Source organism: Bos grunniens, chromosome 2 (genome assembly GCF_055505025.1).
Source record: "Bos grunniens cultivar Pamir isolate PY7600 chromosome 2, Bosgru_T2T1.0, whole genome shotgun sequence".
Lineage (NCBI taxonomy): Eukaryota > Metazoa > Chordata > Mammalia > Artiodactyla > Bovidae > Bos > Bos grunniens.
The window spans coordinates 96,967,485-96,989,750 of record NC_141166.1 but is presented as its reverse complement, the minus strand read 5'-3'; the positions used below and the strand labels follow the sequence as shown (position 1 = coordinate 96,989,750).

At 40.6% G+C, this 22,266-nt stretch overlaps 3 protein-coding genes across 11 annotated transcripts in view; 2 read left to right on the top strand and 1 right to left on the bottom strand.

The window, feature by feature from the left end:
- Nucleotides 1–2,545: 2,545 nt before the first annotated feature.
- Nucleotides 2,546–18,740, bottom strand: LOC147378376 (uncharacterized). 5 transcript variants are annotated; one of them, XM_086369228.1, is made up of 6 exons: nucleotides 18,614–18,740; nucleotides 12,467–12,676; nucleotides 12,065–12,245; nucleotides 6,721–6,826; nucleotides 4,911–4,950; nucleotides 2,546–3,093 (listed from the first exon to the last, which is right to left on the bottom strand). In XM_086369228.1, the coding sequence occupies exons 3-6, from the start codon at nucleotides 12,210–12,212 to the stop codon at nucleotides 2,929–2,931; spliced, it is 459 nt and encodes a 152-aa protein (XP_086225354.1). In that variant the 5' UTR covers nucleotides 12,213–12,245; nucleotides 12,467–12,676; nucleotides 18,614–18,740; the 3' UTR covers nucleotides 2,546–2,928. The 5 variants fall into 5 exon arrangements, 4 of the variants coding, with proteins under 4 accessions (XP_086225354.1, XP_086225363.1, XP_086225373.1 ...); XM_086369237.1 differs by lacking the exon at nucleotides 18,614–18,740 and adding an exon at nucleotides 17,680–18,032; XM_086369247.1 differs by lacking the exon at nucleotides 18,614–18,740 and adding an exon at nucleotides 12,878–12,973.
- LOC147378375 (uncharacterized) lies at nucleotides 17,330–19,013 on the top strand. The gene is made up of 3 exons (XM_086323893.1): nucleotides 17,330–17,333; nucleotides 17,864–18,201; nucleotides 18,348–19,013. Exons 1-3 carry the CDS (start codon nucleotides 17,330–17,332, stop codon nucleotides 18,615–18,617), a joined length of 612 nt encoding a protein of 203 aa, XP_086180019.1. The 3' UTR covers nucleotides 18,618–19,013.
- NR4A2 (nuclear receptor subfamily 4 group A member 2) overlaps nucleotides 18,323–22,266 on the top strand; it is a 17,790-nt gene continuing 13,846 nt past the window's right edge. For 3 of the 5 annotated variants that reach the window (XM_086369158.1, XM_086369137.1, XM_086369091.1), the window contains exon 1: nucleotides 18,323–18,458. The gene's annotated coding sequence lies outside the window, so the exon portion shown is untranslated. The remainder of the gene's footprint in view (nucleotides 18,459–22,266) is intronic. The other 2 variants (XR_015152076.1, XM_086369174.1) reach the window with 2 other exon arrangements.

Genomic DNA, 22,266 nt, shown 5'->3' with positions numbered 1-22,266 from the left:
AGCTTCTTCAGCATTACTGGTCAGGGCATAGACTTGGATTACTGTGATATTGAATGATTTGCCTTGGAAATGAACAGAGATTATTCTTTTATTTTTGAGATTTCATCAAGTACTGCATTTTGGACTCTTTTGTTGACTATGAAAACCGCTCCATTTCTTCTAAGGGATTCTTGAATTCTTCTAAGGGATTATATCTAGTAGATATAATGGTTACCTGATTTAAATTCACTGATTCCAGTCCATTTTAGTTCACTGATTCCTAAAATGTCAATGTTCACTCTTGCCATCTCCTGTTTGACCCACTTCCAATTTGCCTTGATTCATGGACCTAAAATTCCATATTCCTATGCAATATTGCTCTTTACAGCATCAGACTTTACTTTCATCACCGGACACATCCACAACTGGGTGTTGTTTTTGCTTTGGCTCCATCTCTTCAGTCTTTCTGGAGTTATTTCTCCACTGATATCCCATAGCATATTGGGCACCTACCGACCTGGGGAGTTCATCTTTCAGTGTCCTATCTTTTTGCCTTTTCATGCAATTCATGGGGTTCTCAAGTCAAGAATACTGAAGGGGTTTGCCATTCCCTTTTCCAGTGGACCACATTTTGTCAGACCTCTCCACCATGACCCACCCGTCCTGGATGGCCCCACAGGGCATGGCTCAGTTTCATTGAGTTAGACAAGGCTATGGTCCATGTGATCAGTTTGGTTAGTTTTCTGTGATTGTAGTTTTCATTCTGTCTGCCCTCTGATGGATAAGGATAAGAGGCTTATGGAAGCTTCTGGATAGGAGAGACTGACTGAGAGGGAAACTGGGTCTTGTTCTGATGGGTGGGGCCATGCTCGGTAACTCTTCAATCCAATTTTATGTTGATGGGTGGGGCTGTGTTCCCTCCCTGTTATTTGACCTGAGGCCAAACTATGGTGGAGGTAATGAAGATAATGGTGACCTCCTTCAAAAGGTCCCAGGCATTCACTGCTGCACTCAGTGCTCCCGACCCTGCAGCAGGCCACCATTGACCCATATCTCCGCTGGAGACTCCTGGACACTCACGACTCCTGGACACTCATGGGCAAGTCTAGGTAAGTCTCTTGTGGAGTCACTGCTCATTTCTCCTGGGTCCCGGTGTGCACCAGGTTCTGTCTGTGCCCTCCCAGAGTCTGTTTCCCAGTCCTGTGTAAGTTTTGGCGGCTCTATGGTAGAGTTAATGGTGACCTCCTCCAAGAGGGCTTATGCCATACCCAGGTCTGCTGCACCCAGAGCCCCTGCCCCTGCACCAGGCCACTGCTGACCCATACCTTTGCAGGAGATACTCAAATACAATTCTGGCCCAGTCTCTGTGGGGTCACTGGGTCCTGGTCTGTTTAAATTATTTCCTGATAATAAGCCAGGTTGCACTTCATAAGGATAAATTAACTCTTTAGGACCCCAGAGTGTAATATGTTGTACCTTGCTAGTAATCTGCTGCTGCTGCTGCTGCTAAGTCGCTTCAGTCATATCTGACTCTGTGCAACCCCATAGACGGCAGCCCACCAGGCTCCACCGTCCCTGGGATTCTCCAGGCAAGAATACTGGAGTGGGTTGCCATTTCCTTCTCCAAGCATGAAAGTGAAAAGTGGAAGTGAAGTCGATCAGTCGTGTCTGACTCTTCTCGACCCCCCGTACTATAGCCGTCACTGGGATTCTCCAGGCAAGAATATCTAGGAGGCAATGGCAACCCACTCCAGTACTCTTGCCCGGAGAATCCCATGGACAGAGGAGCCTGGTAGGGTGCAGTCCATGCGGTCGCTGAGAGTCAGGCACGACTAAGCGACTTCACTTTCACTTTTCACTTTCATGCATTGGAGAAGGAAATGGCAACCCACTCCAGTATTCTTGCCTGGAGAATCCCAGGGACAGAGGAGCCTAGTGGGCCACCGTCTATGGGGTCGCACAGAGTTGGACACAACTGAAGCGACTTAGCAGCAGCAGCAGCAGCAGCAGCAGTAGTAAATTGGGCCCTAGGATACTGGTTTATTGCTTATAACTTGTAAGGTTTCTGTTTTACTGATAACAAAAGAGATGGTGCATATTTCACTTGATCTTAGTGAAGAAAACCACAAAAAATGGTTTGGTTCAATTAAAATACATTGGTGTGAAAACCTATCTTTTTCTTTATTTAAACCATTTCTTTTATATTTTATTTTGAACTTTTTATTTTATATTGGGATATAGCCAATTAGGAGAAGGCAATGGCACCCCACTCCAGTACTCTTGCCTGGAAAATCCCATGGACGGAGGAGCCTGGTAGGCTGCGGTCCATGAGGTCGCTGAGAGTCGGACACGACTGAGCGACTTTACTTTGATTTTTCACTTTCATGCATTGGAGAAGGAAATGGCAACCCACTCCAGTATTCTTGCCTGGAGAATCCCAGGGACGGGGGAGCCTGGTGGGCTGCCGTCTGTGGGGTCACACAGAGTCGGACACGACTGAAGTGACTTAGCATAGCATAGCATAGCATAGTGATTATTATATGCAAAGTCTTAAAGAAACAAAGCCTTACATATTCTTGGTTTATTTAGTTATATTTATATATAACCAGTATTTGAGATTAAGAAAAATCAACAATTTAGAAGAATATGTTATATATTAATAAATGAATTATGCAAATAATAATAGCAGTTCCCAATTACTGAACTTCCACTATTTCTCAACATTATAGTAATAATTTTATATGCATTCATTTACTTACTTCTCATTTACATTTACATTCATTTACATCTCACTTACATTCATTTACTTACATCTCACTACAACCCTAAGGGATTGGTATCCCATCTTAAAGACAAGTAAATTATGACCAACAGCTAATAAGTGTCAGAGCTTAGTTTCAAAATTAGATCCATTTGACTGCAAAGCCCTTGCTCTTAATCTGTACCTCATTATGCTTCAAAAACACACATTTTAGGCTGGGTAGAATCAATAAGTAAAAGCCGGTTATTGTAGGATATGGATTTTTGCCACTCTTGACAGACAGAAAAATGTGACATTTCTACTGCTGGCAATAGGTCTTCAAGAGTTCCTCTTAAAAATGCAAATCTGTACTCCTAGAAGGATAACATGGTAAGAAAATAAATATTTTTAAGCTCTTAACATGTGTGTCCTTGCAAAATCTTAAAGAATGGGACAAAGGGCAGATAAGTTTTGATAAGGTTGAGGAGTGACAGGTATGGAATAAGGGAGGAGCAAGCCTGAGCAGGGGTTTGGGAGCAGTACCACCAGGAAACAGGGAAGCATAAAAGAACAGGAGGGTGGGGGTGGATGGTGGTGTGTGTGTTGTGGGGCTCCTGTTGGGACAAGAGAAGAGAACATCTAAGACAAGATTTCATAGCTCCATAATTTGTACTACGCCAATATTGCTGCTTCTATTAAAAAATTCCACAGCATTACATTAGCAAGTATGATAAAATTGAGTTGCATGAATTCAAAAAGTATAGTAGTTGCTTGAAGCAATGACTGAGTTATAATTGCTATTGTCAAAGAGCTTACAATCAAAGAACATTTTTTCCCTCTTTCACACCTATTTGCTCCACCATTCTTTACATAATATCAGATGTTACCCATAATCTCTTGCAACATGATTCTGAATTAGTCTTATACACAGAATAGGGATGCTAAGAGAATTGATTGCTGATTAGTTCTGTTGCTTCTTTTCATTGCAGTCATATTCTTAAGTTAGTATACTCGTCAATATATGACTCACAAAACTTAACTGCAGTTTTAGTTAAATACTTAGTTACCATCATTGTAATGCTAATATTTGTAAGGATGAGAATGATGATAATAACAATGAACTGGAGTGGTTTTAGGGTTAGAAATGTAAGTCTAAAAATGCTATCCTCATGATCTGCGTTTATCCTACATCAATAATTTTGCATCAGATTTGCTCAATTTACAAATCAAAAATAGATTTTTCTGTCAGCAAAGACTAGGCTTATATCTGAAAATCAAGCACAGCTTGTACATCATCATTAACCATAAAGGCTCTGAAATCAGAACCTAGCTGCCAATTTTGTTGATGATGCATAAGATGAAATCGAGTACAGCTGGCTCTTCTGTCCCATGCTAGCTCTGCAGTACTGACATTAGTGAAAAATCTGTTTGTTTTTTGTTTCAGGAAATTAAATAGCTATGACTAAAATGAAGCAGAGGGAACAGATATATCTGAGTAATAAACAGGTGCTATTTTTAAGTTTATTTCACTTCCATTAGGTGCAACACTACTTTGACAAACTGCAATGACCTCAAAGAAAATATGTGAATCTTAAAAAAAAAAAAAAACTAGAGGAGCCCCTTTATTGATAAATGGGAACCAAATTACAGAAATAATTTATAATTTAAAATCCACCATAAGTAAATATAATTCTCTTAATGATTATTCCTCCTAATAGAGTGTCTATGGACTGATTACACCTTCAAAAAGGAGATTTTATTTCCTGACATGTCAACTGCCTTAGTAGAATAGGCACTTCATGATTTAGGTCCAAGGTGAGTAACTTAGTGGTGGAGAAATAAACCAATTTCTAAATATTTCCTTAAAATGAGGAAGTGAGAGAATTTTCAATGAGGCAATATTAAGTTAATGGCATAAAACTTATTTCCAAATCCCTAAATTTATTGGAAGCTTGTTGAATCAAGGAGATCCTTATCCTCTTTTTCCAGGCAAGCATTAAATATGCTGTGCCAGTGTGGGGTAGAAGGAAGGACTGAACACACACATTAACTGCCAACACTTCAGGAAATCCGGTGAAAGAAATCTTTTTAAAGACACACACACAAGGATAGGGGGAAGGGATAGTTAGGGAGTTTGGGATTGGCATGTACACTCTGCTCTATTTAAAATGGATAACCAACAAGGACCTACCGTACAGCACAGGGAACTCTGCTCAACGTTACGTGGCAACCTGGATGGGAGGGGGTGTAGGGTGAGAATGGATACATATATGTGTAGGGCTGAGTCCCTTCTCCTGAAACTATTACAACATTGTCAATTGGCTATATACCGAAATGCAAAATAAAAAGCTTAGAAAAAAAAAAAAAAACAAGGAGGAAGAGAGGTGACAGCAACATACTTTTGAAAACTGGAAAATAGGTGAATGAAATCTGACAGACTTAGCAGATCTCAAAGAGAGGAAACTAAGTTAGTTAGGGAGAAAGCTGAGAAACACTCCCATTAACACAACAGAATCTTCCAAGAAATGACAGCCCTAGAGAATTCTGAAACTGAAAATGAAGGAGGGACGGTCTCCTGGAGGACTGGGTGAAAGCTGACCAAGGAGCAGTTCTGTCTGTGAATTCCTTTTCAAACTGATGCCGAAGGAAGATTGACTCTCCCCACTTTGGAATAAGTCCCTCGTGTTATTTTGGACTTATAGAGGCCAGGCACAGTTGAAGACCTAATATTCCATTGAAAACATCCCTTCAAGCCCCTTTTCCGCTCAGCTCCCAGGACACTGGCAGCCAAATCTTGACCCTCCACAAACCAGAAAGGTGGACTAATACCTGGCCATTCCACCTGGAAAGATCTAAAACTATAGCTAACCAGGATATCCAACAAATAGTCTTTCCAGATCACCTTGCAATAAAGCTCATGATCAGTGAGTTCCATATGGGTGTATGCATTCAGAGCTCCCAATCAGCTTTTAGTCTTTCATTCTTAACTGGAAGCAGAAAATCTAGGATTATAAGACATCTGAGAAAATCTCTAATGCAGAGGAATGGGGAAGGAAGGAATAGGAGTTGTAATTTAATGGGTACAGAGTTTTAGTTTAGGAAGATGAGAAAGTTCTGGAGGTGAATGGTAGTGATGGTTGCACAACAATGTGAACTTACTTAATGCCACTGCACCATACACCTAATATTGGTTAAAATGGTAAATATGTTATATATATTTTGCAACCATAAAAATAAATTAAAAATTAAGTTTATGAGACTGTCAATTGGAAAATACAGGTATGGAATTTCTTTAAAAATATAACAGAAACAAAATTAAATAAAAACAAGTATAAAAGTGATAAGAAATTAAAGCACTAGACCAGAAGATCTAATGTATAATATATAATTAAGATATTTCCAGAAATGGAGAAAAAAGAAAACATACAAGAGGAAATCATTAGTGAAATAATCCAAGAAAATTCCCCATAACTGTAAGACATTAATTTCCAAATTGAAAGCCCTATTCAGTGTTCAATATGATGGATGAAAACAGAATCACATCAAAGCGTTAACACTGGAAAATTTTAGAATAATGAAGACAAAGGAAAGATCACCAAAGTTTCTAGAGAGGAAAATATCAGGTCAAGAATCACAATAGTGTTGCGTTTCTTAACAGTAAGACTGGGACTGGAGCAACGAGTTTAAATTTCTGAAAAAAAGTATTTCCCACCTAAAACTGTATTATCAGCCAAACTGTTAATTAGGTTATAAGAAAGAATAAAGAGATTGTCAGAAATGTAGGATCTTTAAAAATCTACCTCCTGGACACTCTTGCTCTGAGTCTACTGGAAGATATACTCTGAGAGAAAGAAAATGTATGTTGGCAGGGAGGAGAATTTGGGGGAGAACACTAAGAAAAAGAGAAGTACATGGGCAGAGAGAACAGAGAATCTAACACAGAAAAAGGGGCAGAGAAGCCCTAGATACGAGTACAGGATTACAGGGTAACTATGGCTCACCATTCGCACAAGTCAAACTCCATACCAGATCTCCTTAGACAGTTTTTGGCTGAGGACAGTGCAAGGCTCTTTATTCCATATGCTTCCTTCCCTCCACACAGAACAGCTGTGCACAGATAAAAGTGGTAGAATTACTCTAAATGCTGATGGTGCATGAGGCAATAAAAGAATATGTCCCTGACTTAAATGGTTACACTGAATGCTGTCAGCCATATTAGCAAGAGTCTTATGATCTCTGCAGACTACAATTTTGAAGAAAATACGTATTTTCCTAAATACATTAAATTCTCTCAGGTGGACATTCTCCTGCATAGGAGTCTTACATGTGTGTGCTAGGTGTGTGAGTAAGTCTCTGAAGGGATACACAAGAAGCTGATGACATATTTGTTTCTGGGGAAAGGAAGTGTGGGGTTGGGCAAAGGGGGCATGAGGAAGACTTACTTTTCAAAATTTATCCTTTTGTTCCTTTTGAATTTTTATCACAATTCAAAAAAATGAATAAATTACATTCTTTAAAAATTTATAGTTTTAAGCAAGAAATTCAATGTCTAGGAGTTTATACTAAAGAAATCTCTATCCTTAAAGCAAATGATGTAGGTGCAGGGATTTCTTTGTGTTAGCAAAACTTTAGAAACAGCTTACATATTCATTTACTAGGTACTGATAAAATAAATTATGTATATTCCTGCAAGGGAATAGTATGCAACCAGGAAAAAGTAAAAGCCCTTTATGTATTGATACAATACTATCTCCCAAATAAGCTATTAAGGGAAAACAGATAAGAAACATACTTAAACAAATGTGCAAACTCACATTTGGTTGTGTACATGTAGACTATCTCTGGGAGAAAACACAAACATTTTAAAACATTGGTTTAGCCTGAACTTCATGGCAGGGGAACAGGGATATGATGGAAATTATTCTCTGGATGTAATTTTACCTTTTGAATTTTGAGCCATTTGAATATGTTACCTTTGAAAACCAAATGGAATTACGGTTTTGAAAATGTGGGGCATTTTTAAATAGCCTAGATTCTTTTCATCTCGATTCTTTCTTTTTTCCGTATTGCAAAGCCAGTATGAGATCTTTCATCTAATAATAACACTCTGGTTGTAGTTCTGCAATGTTTAAGAAATGAAATCTGTTACTCCTGCTGGGATCAGAAGAGTTGTCAGCATACGTGGGCAGCAGTGGGCGAAGAAGAGCTTTTGGATTTAAGGCACATAAACTAAATATCAAAGCTGAATGTATTATAACAACATTGTTAATATAGGAGAAATTTTTACCAATGTCACGTATGAAGACATCAGTGATGTACTTCTCTAAGATATAGATAGATCATTCAAGATAGACCAAAGGGACTTTGCTGGTGGTCCAGTGGTTAGGAATCCACCTTCCAAGGCAGGGACACAGGTTCGATCCCTTGTCAGGGAACTAAGATCTCACATGCCATGGGGCAACTACCTAGCCTGAGCTCTCCAGCGCCTATGCAAAGTTAGAGTATTTCAACAAAGACCCAGCATATTAAAAAAAAAAAAGACCAAAGATAGGAAAAGAGAGGGATAATGGGAGCTCCAGACTGGATTTCAAAGCTATGTCTGGGTCCCTTTTCAATAGTATGACTTATTGGGATAGAGGAGCATATTTTCTGTTTCCTTCTTCCTCTTCCATGTTTTTATAAACCATCACACATATTAGAAATGTGGGTATGAATTTAACTTCATAGAAGACTTTTGAAAATGCTATAAATAACTAACTTCCAGGAAATTAAGTGAGCTTTGTGTATAATAAAGCCCCAGATATAATGTGATAAAGACAAGATGTAGTGATAAAGATCCTTGAGCCCCCAAATTGGTCTATTTGTATTCAAAATCTGTGTTCAAAGATCCCACCATGGTCTCTAGCACGCCCACATTACCATCTATAGATTTATCTAGGACCAAAAATATTTGATGAGATTATGGAATTATCTAAAAAACCTTTGACTATATGAACATTTACTTTCCCAAACAAAACTGACAGATTTTCTAAGACATCACATCAAGCTTCTACTGTGTTGCCATCTGTCTCAATACTGAAAACTTGAGTAATCTTTAAGTGGGTAAATCTTTAAATGAAATCCTCTTAGCATGACAAATGACTCTAATGGCATCTCTTAATGAACAAACGGCTACCAGCTTGAAAAACCTATGTCTCTGAAAGAAAAGTGCAACTTTCAATAGAAATCCCAAGGACAGTAAACAAGCAGAAAGAAGGTTTTTACTGGAGGTATTGGCCAAGCACTGGGGAAGGTCAAGGGCCAACACTCTTTAGAAAGACAACCACGGCAGTCCCATGGCAGTCTTGTGGAGCAGAACCTGACTAGGGCAAGGAAGCACTAGTGGTAGGAAACAATATAGGCAGCTGTTGTCAGAATTCAAGTAAAAAATGATAAAAAGTGAAGGAAGAGGGAAGAGATACTCAGATTTTGAGGGGAAGGAAATATGGGTGAGGGGATACAATGTTTAGAGTTAGAATGGACAAGAAGCTCTGACAGCTTTGGCAAAGAAAGTTTCTGCCCCCCTCTCCTGAGTTACCTGTGCATCTACAGCTCTTTCAGGGCCTTGTTCTCCTCTTCTGCCTTCAGAGGCCACCATTCACTTGCCTGCTACTTGCCAGACGTTGGGATCACAATCCTGGCCTCAGGGAAGTGCGATGTGCAGAAGGTTATAATTTGCGGTGCTCTTCTTTGCTTTGATTGTCCCATACTCCCCTCTACGCCCACCACCACTCAAGTCTGTGCAGATGTTAATACTGACTGAAGGTGAGAAACAAATGAAAGAAATTACAACACAAAGCATAGATTATAAACTGTCCATGAAATAAAACTTTCCAACAGTTTAAAGGAAAAGAGCAATAAAAACCTTACCACTTACAGAGATCCCTTTAAGAGCACACCCTGATTCCTAGCCTCAAGTCCCACGGTAATTGATTCAGCTCTTAGAAAATGTGCTGGTGCTTAGTTGTGTCCGACTCTTTGTGACCCTTTGGACTATAGCCCGCCAGGCTCCTCTGTCCAGGGGATTCACCAAGCAAGAATAGGAGTGGGTTTCCATCTTCCTGACTTAGGGGTCAAACCCACACCTCCTGTGTCTCCTGCCTTGCAGGCGGATTCTTTACCACCAAACCGCTGGGGAGTGCCTGTCTTCAGGTCTCTATACTACACATCTTTACCATGGTTTGCCTTACTCATGGTAGTTTAATTTCATGAAAGATCCAGCCCTCTTTCCAATCAATGCAACCCACAGGATATTATTATATTTGCATATTTGCAGCAACACCTTTCCCAAGCCTGAGTTAAGCATTATGAAATAACACTATAGAGGGTCTCTAACAGCACAGCTCCTTGTAGAGTTTGCATTTCAACTTGTGCCCACTGGTAGCAGTGAAGATTTGCCACCTTATTCTTCTTGGTTATCCACTGAATTCTACACAAGCATATCTCCCAAAGGCAAAAAATAATTATCAAAGACAATTCATATTAAGGAAGAGAAAAATTTCCCTAAATATAACATAATCTGCACCGAGTCTACCTTAAATGGAGATAACTGGCTACATTTTTATTCAGTTATGTTGATTCTCACTTTGTTCATCCTCCTGCTTCTAACTATGCCCAGATTCCTATAGGTTTGTAAGAAACAGGATGCATCACAGTAACCTTTTCAAGTGACAGCAACTCCCTTCCTACACAAAGATGTTGAAATCATGGAATTATTAAAGAGTATAGATATAAATGTCATGTGTTTGTGTGTGTGCATGTGTGTTTGTGTGTGTGTGTGCAAAGTGAGGGAGGGTCTTTTTCCAGGTATAATTAACTTGGCTCTTTTAAGTATCTGATTTCATTTGCTATTTGAACTAATGTTTTGGTTCTTGGCTATACTAAAATATTCTATAATCACAAATATTGCATAGTTCTAGGGAGCAATTTTATACCCTGGAGTATAAAATACTTACAGGTATAAAATACTTAAAGGAAAAGAACGTCTTAAATTTTAAAAAGAGAAGCAACTTAGCCAAAGTTTAAAAAGTGAGAATTCTTAAACTTTGTAATATATGGTTACCATTTGCTCAAGAATAAAGAATGCTATCATGTGATGGGTTCCAATAAAATTAAACCTTTCAGTCTCTTAGAATTTATTTCTTTGCTATTCTTGTTACTATGGTAAATGTTTTCATTCACAAGGATAAGGTGGACTCTAAGATCTCAGCTGTAAAAATGTATGACTATTTCTGCTTCCATATTCGTTTATTTAATGTAGTCTATGATTTCCACTATTTACAAATAACTGTAGATAGCCTAATGGGCAGGTCCTAAAAATTTCAAGATAAATTAGAGAGAATTTTTGCCCTTATAGAGGTAAGTTTAAGAGGGGAGATAGAGAAATAAACAAAAAATTGAATACGGGTCACAACAGAAAGATGTACAGAGTATGACAAGTAACTGATCAATTTTAGAGTGTATAGGTGGGAGGTGTAGGGAGCATGGCAGTGTTGGTGTCAGGCAAAATTTCACAGAAGCTAAAGCCCCTGATCTGAGTACTGAAGGGTAGACAGTATGGGAAGTTCATTCCAGCCTGAGGAAGGAGCTTGTGCAAAGGTACTAATACATGAAGCAACACAGGCAACTTGGGGAACCAGTCTTCATTGACTAGGAAAGGGAGCTGAGGCTGGGTGCATCAACAAGTAAAAAGATGGGAGATACATAGGGAACAAAAAGGTTGCTGTGTTTCCTGTCTCCAGGTTTTACCACTATACTCTCTGTTGTGATGGTAGAAGGGTTTAATGTCTCTGTGACAAGAAGAGTCTCATCCTCCCTGGAGTTAGTCGCTCAGTCATATATGACTCTTTGCGACCCCATGGACTGTAGCCCGCCAGGCTCCTCTGTCTATGGAATTTTCCAGGCAAGAATAGTGGAGTGGGTAGCCATTCCCTTCTCCAGGGGATCTTCCTCAACCAGGGATTGAACCCAATGTCTCCTGCATTGCAGGCAGATTCTTTACCTTCTGCTCCCCAGGGAAAGAGGTTTAACCCAAAATGGGCATTCCTATTTGATTTTGACATGCCACTCCCTATGTGACAATATGAAATGCTCCCTCCCCCCTGCCCAGTAACAGTAACATAATAAATTCTATCCTATGTGTATTCATCAATATTAGTCATCGGGTAAGTTCTGTATGTGCACTTCTGTCCCAGCACTAAGGCCTTGAACAGGTAGGTATTAGAGACAAGTATATCTCTTTCCAATTCAAATGGCAGAAAATTCAGTCCCAATTGACTGTAGCTAAAAGAGAACTGATTTACTCACATGAGAATCTGATAGGTCTCATGAGCTTCAGGAACAGCTTGATCCAGGCTTGAGTCTTGAACTCCCAATTCCCCTCCATCTCTTGGATCCATTTTCTCTGTGTCAGCTGCATTGCTAGCAGTTTTGTGGCATTGTACCATTGCTGCATTTGTGGCAGTTTTCATCTTTTCATGCTGAAGTGCTAAGAACAAAAAAAAGGAAGAGATCATTCCTGGTGGCTCCCACACATATCCTGACTGTCCTTGTGGCTACTTGGGGTGCCAATTGGTCAACATAGGGAATAACTAAGGTAAGCACTGGTACAGATGAATGAGGTCCAGGTGGTATTTGTGTGATGATTCATCTGCCACGACACATCTGGATACTAGAACCATGACCTCAGGGGACTCGTTTGCCACCTACCCTGGATTCCGTACTTCCACAACTCCTCCAGTATCAGCTCCCAGCTCCTTGTCTCTTCCTCAGGAGACATCCATCACGCTGTTTCTCTCTCCCCTTCTATGTGCCTGTGGGTATCCTCTTCCTACTTTCAGGGAAACACTAGTCCCCTCTGAAGCTCCGTCAGGATATTTAGTTCTGTCCGGAAACCCTTTTCCCTGAGAATTTAGGATTCTATAAAACAAAGCCGGAAGCATGAATAGATTATTTTGTTTTGCCTTTCTTTTTTCCATGTCTTGGGACAGTGAACATTTAGCAGGAGACCTGCTTACAGACGTGGGAAGGGAAGAGAGAAGCAATAGCAGAAAATACAAGGAGGAAAAAAAGTGTAAACATAATTTAGATTTCAAAATATTATCCCAAGGACTCACTCACATGGCATTTCCAATTGGTAGTACAGAAAGTTCTGGGTTTTTTCCTTTCCTTCTCTCCCCTTCCTTTCTCTCTGATGACAGACCACTGGCAAATAAGCTGGTAAATGAGTAGCCCTTATATAGAATGTGTGATGTAATTGTCCTGACAGGTATCACATGCTACTTTTCTTTTTAGGATGGAATTTATATATCAGTCTCAGCTAAGTATAGCTCCGATCTGACTTATATAAGCTTATAATATTTTGTGTTTATAGTTTTGAATATTGTGACCACGGAAAATTGATTTTTTTTAATGTGTGGGGTTTCTGCTTTTTTGAGGACTGAATCCTTCATTAGTACTTTTAAATAGCACATTTAAAATAAAGAATTTCCAGCAAAAGAAAATCAAGGAGTAAGTTTTTCATGTGTATCATTGATGCCTTTCAACAGGATGTAGAGTCAGGCTCCAAACAGAAACTGCTCTAAGAAGTCAACACAGGGAGAATTTAACTTAAGCAATTTGTAAAAATAGGCGATGAAAGGGAGAAGAGAGCCCCCAAAGAAGGCAGTGACTCTAGGATAAAACAACTATCCTAAAAAATAGGATAAAACAACTATAATTCTTAAGTGGGAGGAATAAAGGGAAAAGGCGATGTTACTGGAGCCCAGGGTCAAGGGTCACAAGGCATTTGGGCTTCCCTGGTGGCCCAGAGAGTAAAGAATCTGTCTGATACCTGGGTGAGGAAGATCCCCTGGAGAAGGGAATGGCTACCCATTCCAGTATTCTTGCCTGGAGAATTCCATGGGACAGAGGAGCCTGGTGGGCTACAGTCCATGGGGTCACAGATTCAGACAGGACTGAGCAACTAACACTTTCACTTTTCAGAGCAGGGGGCAGATGAGGAATATTATGCTTGCCCCATCCTTCAGCTGTCTCCTTTCCTGCTTCCCACTGGTCACACCCAGCTGGCACTAGTTCCTCAGGGAAGGCAAGGCAATGCTGCTTGCTGCTTGCAGGATCAGCTCCTCTGTGATTACAGACCAGAGACGGGGAAAGAAGAACCAGGAATGAATCAGAGAGCACACAAGCCAGGGACCCTGAAGCCTCCACTAAGAATTTTTAAAAATTCACTGTTAACAAATCCAGGTTTGATATAATTTATATTATATCAAATTTATCCAGGAAAAACAAAGTTGTCTATAATGGGTCCCATCAAGGAGTTACCAAAGGCTCTACAACTTGGGGATAAATCATTGAAATCAGAAGAAAAAAAAAAAGAACCAGTTATATATGTATGTTCATATTTTGAACTGACGTTGGAAGCCCTGTTAATTTTGCTGAATTTAGTCAACCTTCTTTTAAGAACACCACCTACCTTTATTTTTTGGCTTTTTAAACGCAGAAAGCTCCTAGATCTATAACCTTGCTTGCCCCTTTCATTTGGAATACTGAGAATCCAGTAGCTTTTTATTGTTAGGCTTCTGTTTATCCATTTAAAGGTTACTGCATTTGCTTATACTAGGACTTCAATGATAGTGTCCAAAATGAATTTTCTATCACCCAAACTATTTTCTATCTCTACTGCACTACCGCACGGGAAACAGCAAATGTTGTGCTCATTTCTTTGAAGCCTCAACCTGGCTGGCACGCCTCTCTAAACATAGATCAGGATTAACTGAGTAATAAGGCAAGACTGCACAATAGTTTCTCTAATAAATTCTTCAATATTGTTACCTTAGAGAAGTCTTTTCAAAGGATTTAATTTCAGGTACACAGAAATTTTGGAAATATTGAGAAATGTCCACATGCTAAAACATTCAGTTTTAAAAAACTGTAACAAGCTTTATGGTGTCAAATTTTCAGTCTCCTACTTTTATTTTTACAAATTTCAGCATGATGGTTCTGGGTTTTTTTTTGCTTTTACTTTGAGAAAACTGTTTCACTTGTACTTCTACCGGTCCTAGAACTAAGCTTTTTTTCACCTCTCTAAAATTGGGCATGTTTCTGTTTTAGTCTGGATACTCTAATTCTCAGTCTGTTAAACTTTTTTTAAAGTTATAATTTATTTATTTTTAATTGGAGGATAACTGCTTTACAATATTGTGTTGGTTTCTGCCATATATCAACATGAATCAGCCATAGATATAGGCATGACCCCTCCCTCTTGAAGCTCCCTCCCACCTCCCACCCCATCCAACCTCCCACCCCATCCCACCCCTTAAGGTTGTCACAGAGCACAAGGTTTGAGCTCCCTGCATCACACTGCAAATTTCCACTGGCTATCTAATTTTACAGGAGGTAATGTAAGATCATGGCATCTGGTCCCATCACTTCATGGAAATAGATGGGGAAACAGTGGAAACAGTGTCAGACTTTATTTTGGGGGGCTCCAAAATCACTGCAGATGGTGACTGCAGCCATGAAATTAAAAGACGCTTACTCCTTGGAAGGAAAGTTATGACCAACCTAGATAGCATATTCAAAAGCAGAGACAATACTTTGCTAACAAAGGTCTGTCTAGTCAAGGCTATGGTTTTTCCAGGGGTCATGTATGGATGTGAGAGTTGGACTATAAAGAAAGCTGAGCACCGAAGAATTGATGCTTTTGTTGGAGAAGACTCTTGAGAGTCCCTTGGACTGCAAGGAGATCCAACCAGTCCATCCTAAAGGAGATCAGTCCTGGGTGTTCATTGGAAGGACTGATGCTGAAGCTGAAACTCCTCATTGGAAAAGACCCTGATGCTGGGAGGGACTGGGGGCGGGAGGAGAAGGGGACAACAGAGGAGGAGAAGGGGACAGAGGATAAGATGGCTGGATTGCATTACCGACTCGATGGACAGGAGTTTGGGTAAATTCCGGGAGTTGATGATGGACAGGGAGGCCTGGCGTGCTGCAATTCATGGGGTCGCAAAGAGTCAGACACGACTGAGCGACTGAACTGAACTGAATGTAAGATGTATGTTTCAACGCTACTCTCTTAATTTGTCCCATCTTCCCACCCCCCCCAATCTATTCTCTTACTCTAAAAGTTTAAGTTCCATTCCATGGCTGCATGGAAAAAGGATAAGAAATAAGCAAGAGAGTTTAAAACTATGTGAGAAATTGGAAGTTTCAGAAAAGTAGCAGTGAAAGAAAAATACCTCTTTATAAGCTCCAGAAGAAAGAACTTTAAGATGGAATTAAATCAGAGATACAGAACATTTTATGGAAATGGGAGACAGATGTGCTTTTGGAACCGGGAAAATACTGGTTAACTTTTAGTTGTGATCACACTTTGGTGGTGTCTATGTGAAGCAAATGCTTTGGCTCTAAACTTGTTTCTTCTGCTTTTATGTTTTCTGCCTTCACCAACCTGGAGACAGGAGAATGAGGTAAATTTTGAGTCTCTGGTGGTCAATGAGATAACTTTTGCTTATCTCATAAACACTGCTGATAGATAAACAATTTAGTGTCTTTCAACTGAAAACTTCCTCCTAAAGACCATACAACCCAGGTTTGAGGGCAAAATTGGAGAAAGCGGTCCTTGAATATTTGCTACTCATAATTTATTCGCTCACGTGGTGTTGGGCCTAAGACATCATCAGACCTTAACTGTGTTTGCTGTCATTTGAACAAAGCAAATAGTGACAACTATTTTTTCCTCTTAATATAGTTTTAGTGGTAGAGATGAATTCATTCTTTTTATTTAGTAGTCCTAATATATTTTCTGTGTACAAAATAATAATGTACAAAATAATAAACTACAGAAGACTGAATAATTCTATATTTGGTTACCTTTTTTCCATAAGACACATTAGTAACTTTACACCTGAACCCAGTAATAGCCTTTAGAATCCTACAATGCTAGTGTTGAAAGGGGCTTAGAAACCACTTGTCCTTCATTTTGGAGATGAGGAATCTGAAGCAGAGACAGACTAATTTCTGCAAGAAGGCATAGAGAGAAACAATGAAAATATAATTAAAACCTGAAAACCGGCCCAGGCAATTCTTCACTATAATATTTGGTCCTGATTGTGAGCCAAGAACCACTTTCTCAGCCCCTTTAATTCACTCTATCCATGCCTGGTCACTTAAAAACTTTGCTGACTTCTGCAAATTACATATCAGCATCCCAGAAAATGTGGAGTTCATACACCTGAGATCTTTTGCTCAAGAAGAACTACTGTTCTTACTAGTCTATTAAATGGTGGTTCCTGGAACAAACAGACTGCCTCCAGTTGTATGTGGGCACCATAATAGAAAGGAGTGTCCGGATGTGGGACAGAATGGCCTAAATATGGTAGCTAAAACACAAAGTCCCGAGGGCAAAAAAAAAAAAAAAAATTACTTATAGAGAAAGCCCCCTTTACATGGCAGCACTGATGAAAGCTAGGACATTGAAAGATTATAGACTTTGGAAAATTCAAATGTTCTATGTTCAAGGCCTATGGTATATTCAGGCCAAAAAAACACGTACAAAGGCTCTAGGACTAAATGCGTGAGTCATGGAATTCACGCCCACGCTGATTCTACTGCACACTTTATACAACTACCCAAATCAAAACAGTAACACAGGCCTGGCCCCATAAAAACATATTTAAGTAATCCCTGTGGAATTTAGGGAAAAAAGCATACTGTCCAGATAGGATGTAGGCAGAACTCAATAAGATGCAAACATACGCGTACACTTTAAAATATGCTAGATGAGGACGTTTAACGGGTAAGTTTTTGTTTTGAATAAAGGATTTATTGCCCTAAACACACCGGACCTGAACTAGAAAGGGGTGTGAGAAAGCGGAGCAAGCATCAAGTTGTGTAAATCAATGTGGGAGTAACTCAGCGACCTGTTAACTCGTTGCCAAGTTCTCGGCGCCAGCCCTTTCCCGGGTGGAAGGAGGCCTCCTCTTGCCCCGGAGGAGAGGCATGGGTCTCGACCCCGGGTCTTCCCGCCGGCTCTGCTAGGTCCTTCCCACTCGCGTGCGCCGCTCCGAGCAGGGCAGGCCGGGGCGGGGACAAGAGAGTACTGAGGGAAGGGCCGAGGGCGGTCAGGGAGGGCGGCGGGCGGTTTTATTGTTTCCTTTCGCCCTCCTCCTCCCGCGCCTCGCCCCGGCGTCACTGGAAAGCAGCCCGGGCCGCCCGGCGGCGGGTTATTTATAGCGCGGGCTGCGCGCGCGTCACGGAGCCCGGCCCGACTGACGGGGCCGCTGACGCGCTTGGCCGCGGGGCCGAGTCCGCGGGGCTGCGCGCCGGGCGCCGGCGACAATGGGGTTCTGTGTGTGCAGCTGCCGTCGCCGCTGGGGGCCGGGGGAGGGGGGCGGGCAGCCGCTCCCCGACCCCCCTTCCTCTCGCCCGCGACCCCCCGAAAGGTAACCGGCCTCTTCTGCCCCTGGCCGGGCCCCGCCAGCTGCTTTTTTCTTTTCTTTTTAAAAAATTTAATCAGTTAAGTTTCCCTCGCCCCAACCGCTTCCATCTCCCCCGCTTTCCCTTCTGGCCCCCCAACATGACGAGACAGGGGGCTTTAGCCGGCCGGGGGCGACCGCTTTGTGCGTCGCGGGGAGCGGGACCCGCCCAAGGCGCGCCCAGCGGGGGACGCGGTGACCGAGGGGCCGGGAGCGCCGGGCAGGTAACGTATCCTGGACCAGGAGCTGGGGCTTTGTTTGGGTCGGGGGAAGGGAGGGGACCTGGGGTGGGTGTGGACGCCGGGCAGCCCTTCTGGGACTCCTGTCTCCCCTCCACTCCCCGCTCTCCGCCCCGCGGGCCGGCGCGCAGGAAGCCAACCTGAGTGTGTGGCGCGAGAAGCGAAAGAGAAACTTCTGCGTGACTAGCTGAGGCTCCTTCGAGAGGCCAGGACGCTAGAGGCCCCCACCCCCTCCCCGCCGCCGCCGCCGCCGCCCCTCCCCCTCCCGCTCTCTCTCCTCGCCGGGGACTTTGGAGCCCTCCCTTCGCCCGCCCCCGCCCCGCGGAAGGAGGGACTGGCGAGGATTTTAGGGACTTCCTGGGACACGGAGACCGGCTCTGAACCATCCCCTTTCAGCTGTCGGAAGCTGGGCAAGCTAGCTCTGGAGCCTCTCGCACGTGGCAGGCAGGCAGAGAACTTGCTGTGCCTTCTAGGAAATTGCAATCGATTTGTAATGCAGTTTCGCTAATTGGGAGTTCAAAATTAAACTTTAATAAAGCATTTGTGTCGTCTCGTCTAATTGTGAAAGCTTCCATCCGTCCTGGTAGATAGACTCTGAGTCTCAAGTTAATGGCGCTAAGCTAGATTTCCCCCCAAGTACAATTCCGTCAGCCGGCGTCGGCGCAGCTGGATTTCCGTTAGGTACAGATGTTGCTAATGGCATCTTAAGCACGGATGGGCAGATAGCATACGGAATGCAACATGTTGCCATATGGTTCCGTTAGCCTTTCACCTCCAGGGATATCAATCACATATATTCTGGGAGGAACTTAATGACTCTCTGAACGGCAAAATGAATTACCTGGTACAATTTATATCCCTTGACCTGATACGTTATAACAACAGGAAGATAGCATCCCACAGTTTCTGTGGTATGAACTGAACTTCAGAGCTACATTTCAAATTTTATAACATCTATTTGTAGTGTGAGGGGCCCTGTCAAACCACTCTGGCTGAAAAATCCCTTTCTGTATTGTCCTTCTTCCCCTCCCCGCCCCCCCCCCCCCCCAACCTCTGGCTTATAGTTATAAAAGTTTAGCGAAACTGTTGTCTTGGTAATTGCCAATCAGCTGACCAAATACTAATTGAAGAGAGTATGGAGAAATAGAAAATACGATTTCCAGAGCTAGTGACTTAAGACCGATCATCAGGAACACCATACTTTAAGAACTCCCCAAATTAAAGGACTCCCAAGAAAAATCTATTTTGTGAATCGTTTCACTATAACTCCTAAAATCCATTTATTAACTCTTTGAAATTTTGTTTTTTTAATACTTCATTCTTAGGAAAGTAACTTACAAAAATGTACTCAGAAATATGAAATATAAGGACCTCCTTAGCAAAATAGTTTCTCTTCCCTCGGCAACTCACCTGAACTTGAATTCTGTATGTGGTGGTACTGGTGGTTTGTTTTTTTTTCTTTGGAACATGTCAGTGACAGCATACTGAAGTCACTGTTAGATCCTAGTAGAATGATCCTGTAATATTTCCCAGGTCTTTTTAAAAATATCCTGGTGATTAATAAAATGTTTGGCTCTAATTTCAGATTATAAACATGGTTGTCTTTTGCTGTATCCCTCCTTTTTCCTTCACTAATACAGAGATGCAACATTGCAAGACAAGAAACTTAAGTGTAAAAACAGTAAAATACTACAACTTTTTAAAAACTTTTTCCTATTAAGGGATATATGAAAGCTGTGGGCATACTATCTTTTAAAAGATTTTGCTTCCAACAATACATAAACCACATTAATTCATGTGAACTGATAAACTAGGGTAATACACAAAATAGACCTGAAAACATTTTCAGTCATGAAAGTTTCATAATTCATTTTTAAATTACAAGATAACGTCTCCTTTTTTTCTTTTTGTAATAGATGATTTTTTACCTAGTGCTTGAGTCCGGGCAATGATTTTGATAATTATGAAATAATATAAGATCTTTTTAGAAAATTTTATACAGAACAAAATAAGATATATCTGAGTTATGACAACCCTTACTGGAGACTGTTTTTGGGTAATCTTTTAATGGCTGAAATTGTATTTCTCTGTAGCATCAGCATTCAATGAGTTTTAACCTTGATCTGTAGTGAGGCTGTTAATCATGACTACATCTCCATGACTTCTGAATAGGTTGTGAGTGTGTCCTTTAATCAGTCACACAGAACTCGCCTTATAAAGCTGTTATTGTCATGAGCAGATACTGCAGGCTTTTGTCAAGCCCGGTGATTATTAACGTTTTCGTTCTTCAAAAGCCAGGCTGAAAGTCCTGCTGTGCTTTATTTCACAATTCAAGTCCATTAGTACGTAAAATCCTAAGCAGCAATATTTGCCTTTTCTCAAGTTAAAGTATTACGTACATCGTTCATAATTTCAGGCCCATTCATGGACAAAAACTATGTGTGTATTTGGTATACATATATAATAACAAAAACAAGATATGCGTCTTGCATCATGACTTATTTGAAGTGAAGATTTGATGGATGTCCATTGTTACTCTAGATGAGGTGGCTGGCTGCCAAGGCAATCCCTCTAGCTTTGAAAGTACTGGCATTGTTATTGTCTATCAGGGAATCACTTTCTAATTTTTAAGCTCCCAACTTCACCTCCCTCTTTCAGTATGGCCCTTCCATACTGCTAATCTGAGAATTTGTTTGAATGTGAAAACTTTTGAAAATGTGTTTGTTTTGGCCAAGATTTTCATCAGTATTTCTGGTTGCCTGCTGGTTTATCTTGAGCTGGCAAGTATGTTTTTAATTGAAAGTGAAGAAATACTATCAGGACAAGGTATATTCCCCATGCTCTGAGTAATTTTAATTGTGATGTAATCCTTGGTGCTTTCTTATCTTTTTTACTTATGAATGTATTTTAAATTATTTAAGATAGGACAGATTTACGCCTTTCTCAAGGTAATATGAGACAAGTCATGGATAGGCGTTAGGCCTCTATTAGAACACGTCATTCGAGTGGGTGGGGGTGGGGAGGAGAGCCCTCAGGAAAGAGTATACAGGCCCACTGCACTGGCCCTGTTTGCTTTTCAAATTTAAAACCCATATTGCTGTGTTGGAAACTTGTTTCTCTTTTATAACCTTTCATTTAATTTTTTTTTTTTTAAACTGTCAATCTGTAAATATTTAACCAGCCAAGCAGGAAACAGTCTTTTATTCTCAACTATATGCAGCTTTGTTTTTATCTGAGTTAGTGTGAGGGGCATGCAAATACATAAAAATTTGATTTGGTTTTCCTTACTTTGAAGATTGACAGAGGCTTCTTTAGTTAATCTTGTTCTATTCCATGTTCTGTATTCAGATATTGAAATACAGTATTTTTATACATTTATAAGATTGTGTTTGCATTTATTTATTTATTTTTTTTTTTAAAGCATGTAGCCTTGAATGTTTGTTCTACTTTTTTTTTTTTTTTCTTCACATCATTACTCTGGTACTGCTTGATGTAACTTGATTAGCTCCCTCCCCAGTCATGATTGGTAATTAAAATAGGCATTAAAATTAGTCACTTAGCAATTTTGCTGTTCAATTGGCAATTAAATTACTTAATTGCAATTAAAGTCCTAATTTTAATTGGCAAAATGATAGATGTAGATTTAAGATAATATGTATAAATACTTTAATAAGTGTCTATATAAGGATTACTTAATTACTCAACTTCAAGTTTATGCTGTTAACTTTAGAACTTTTAAGTGAGCAATGAAATTTATATTACATCTATTCAAAGAATATGGTAATTAGATTTA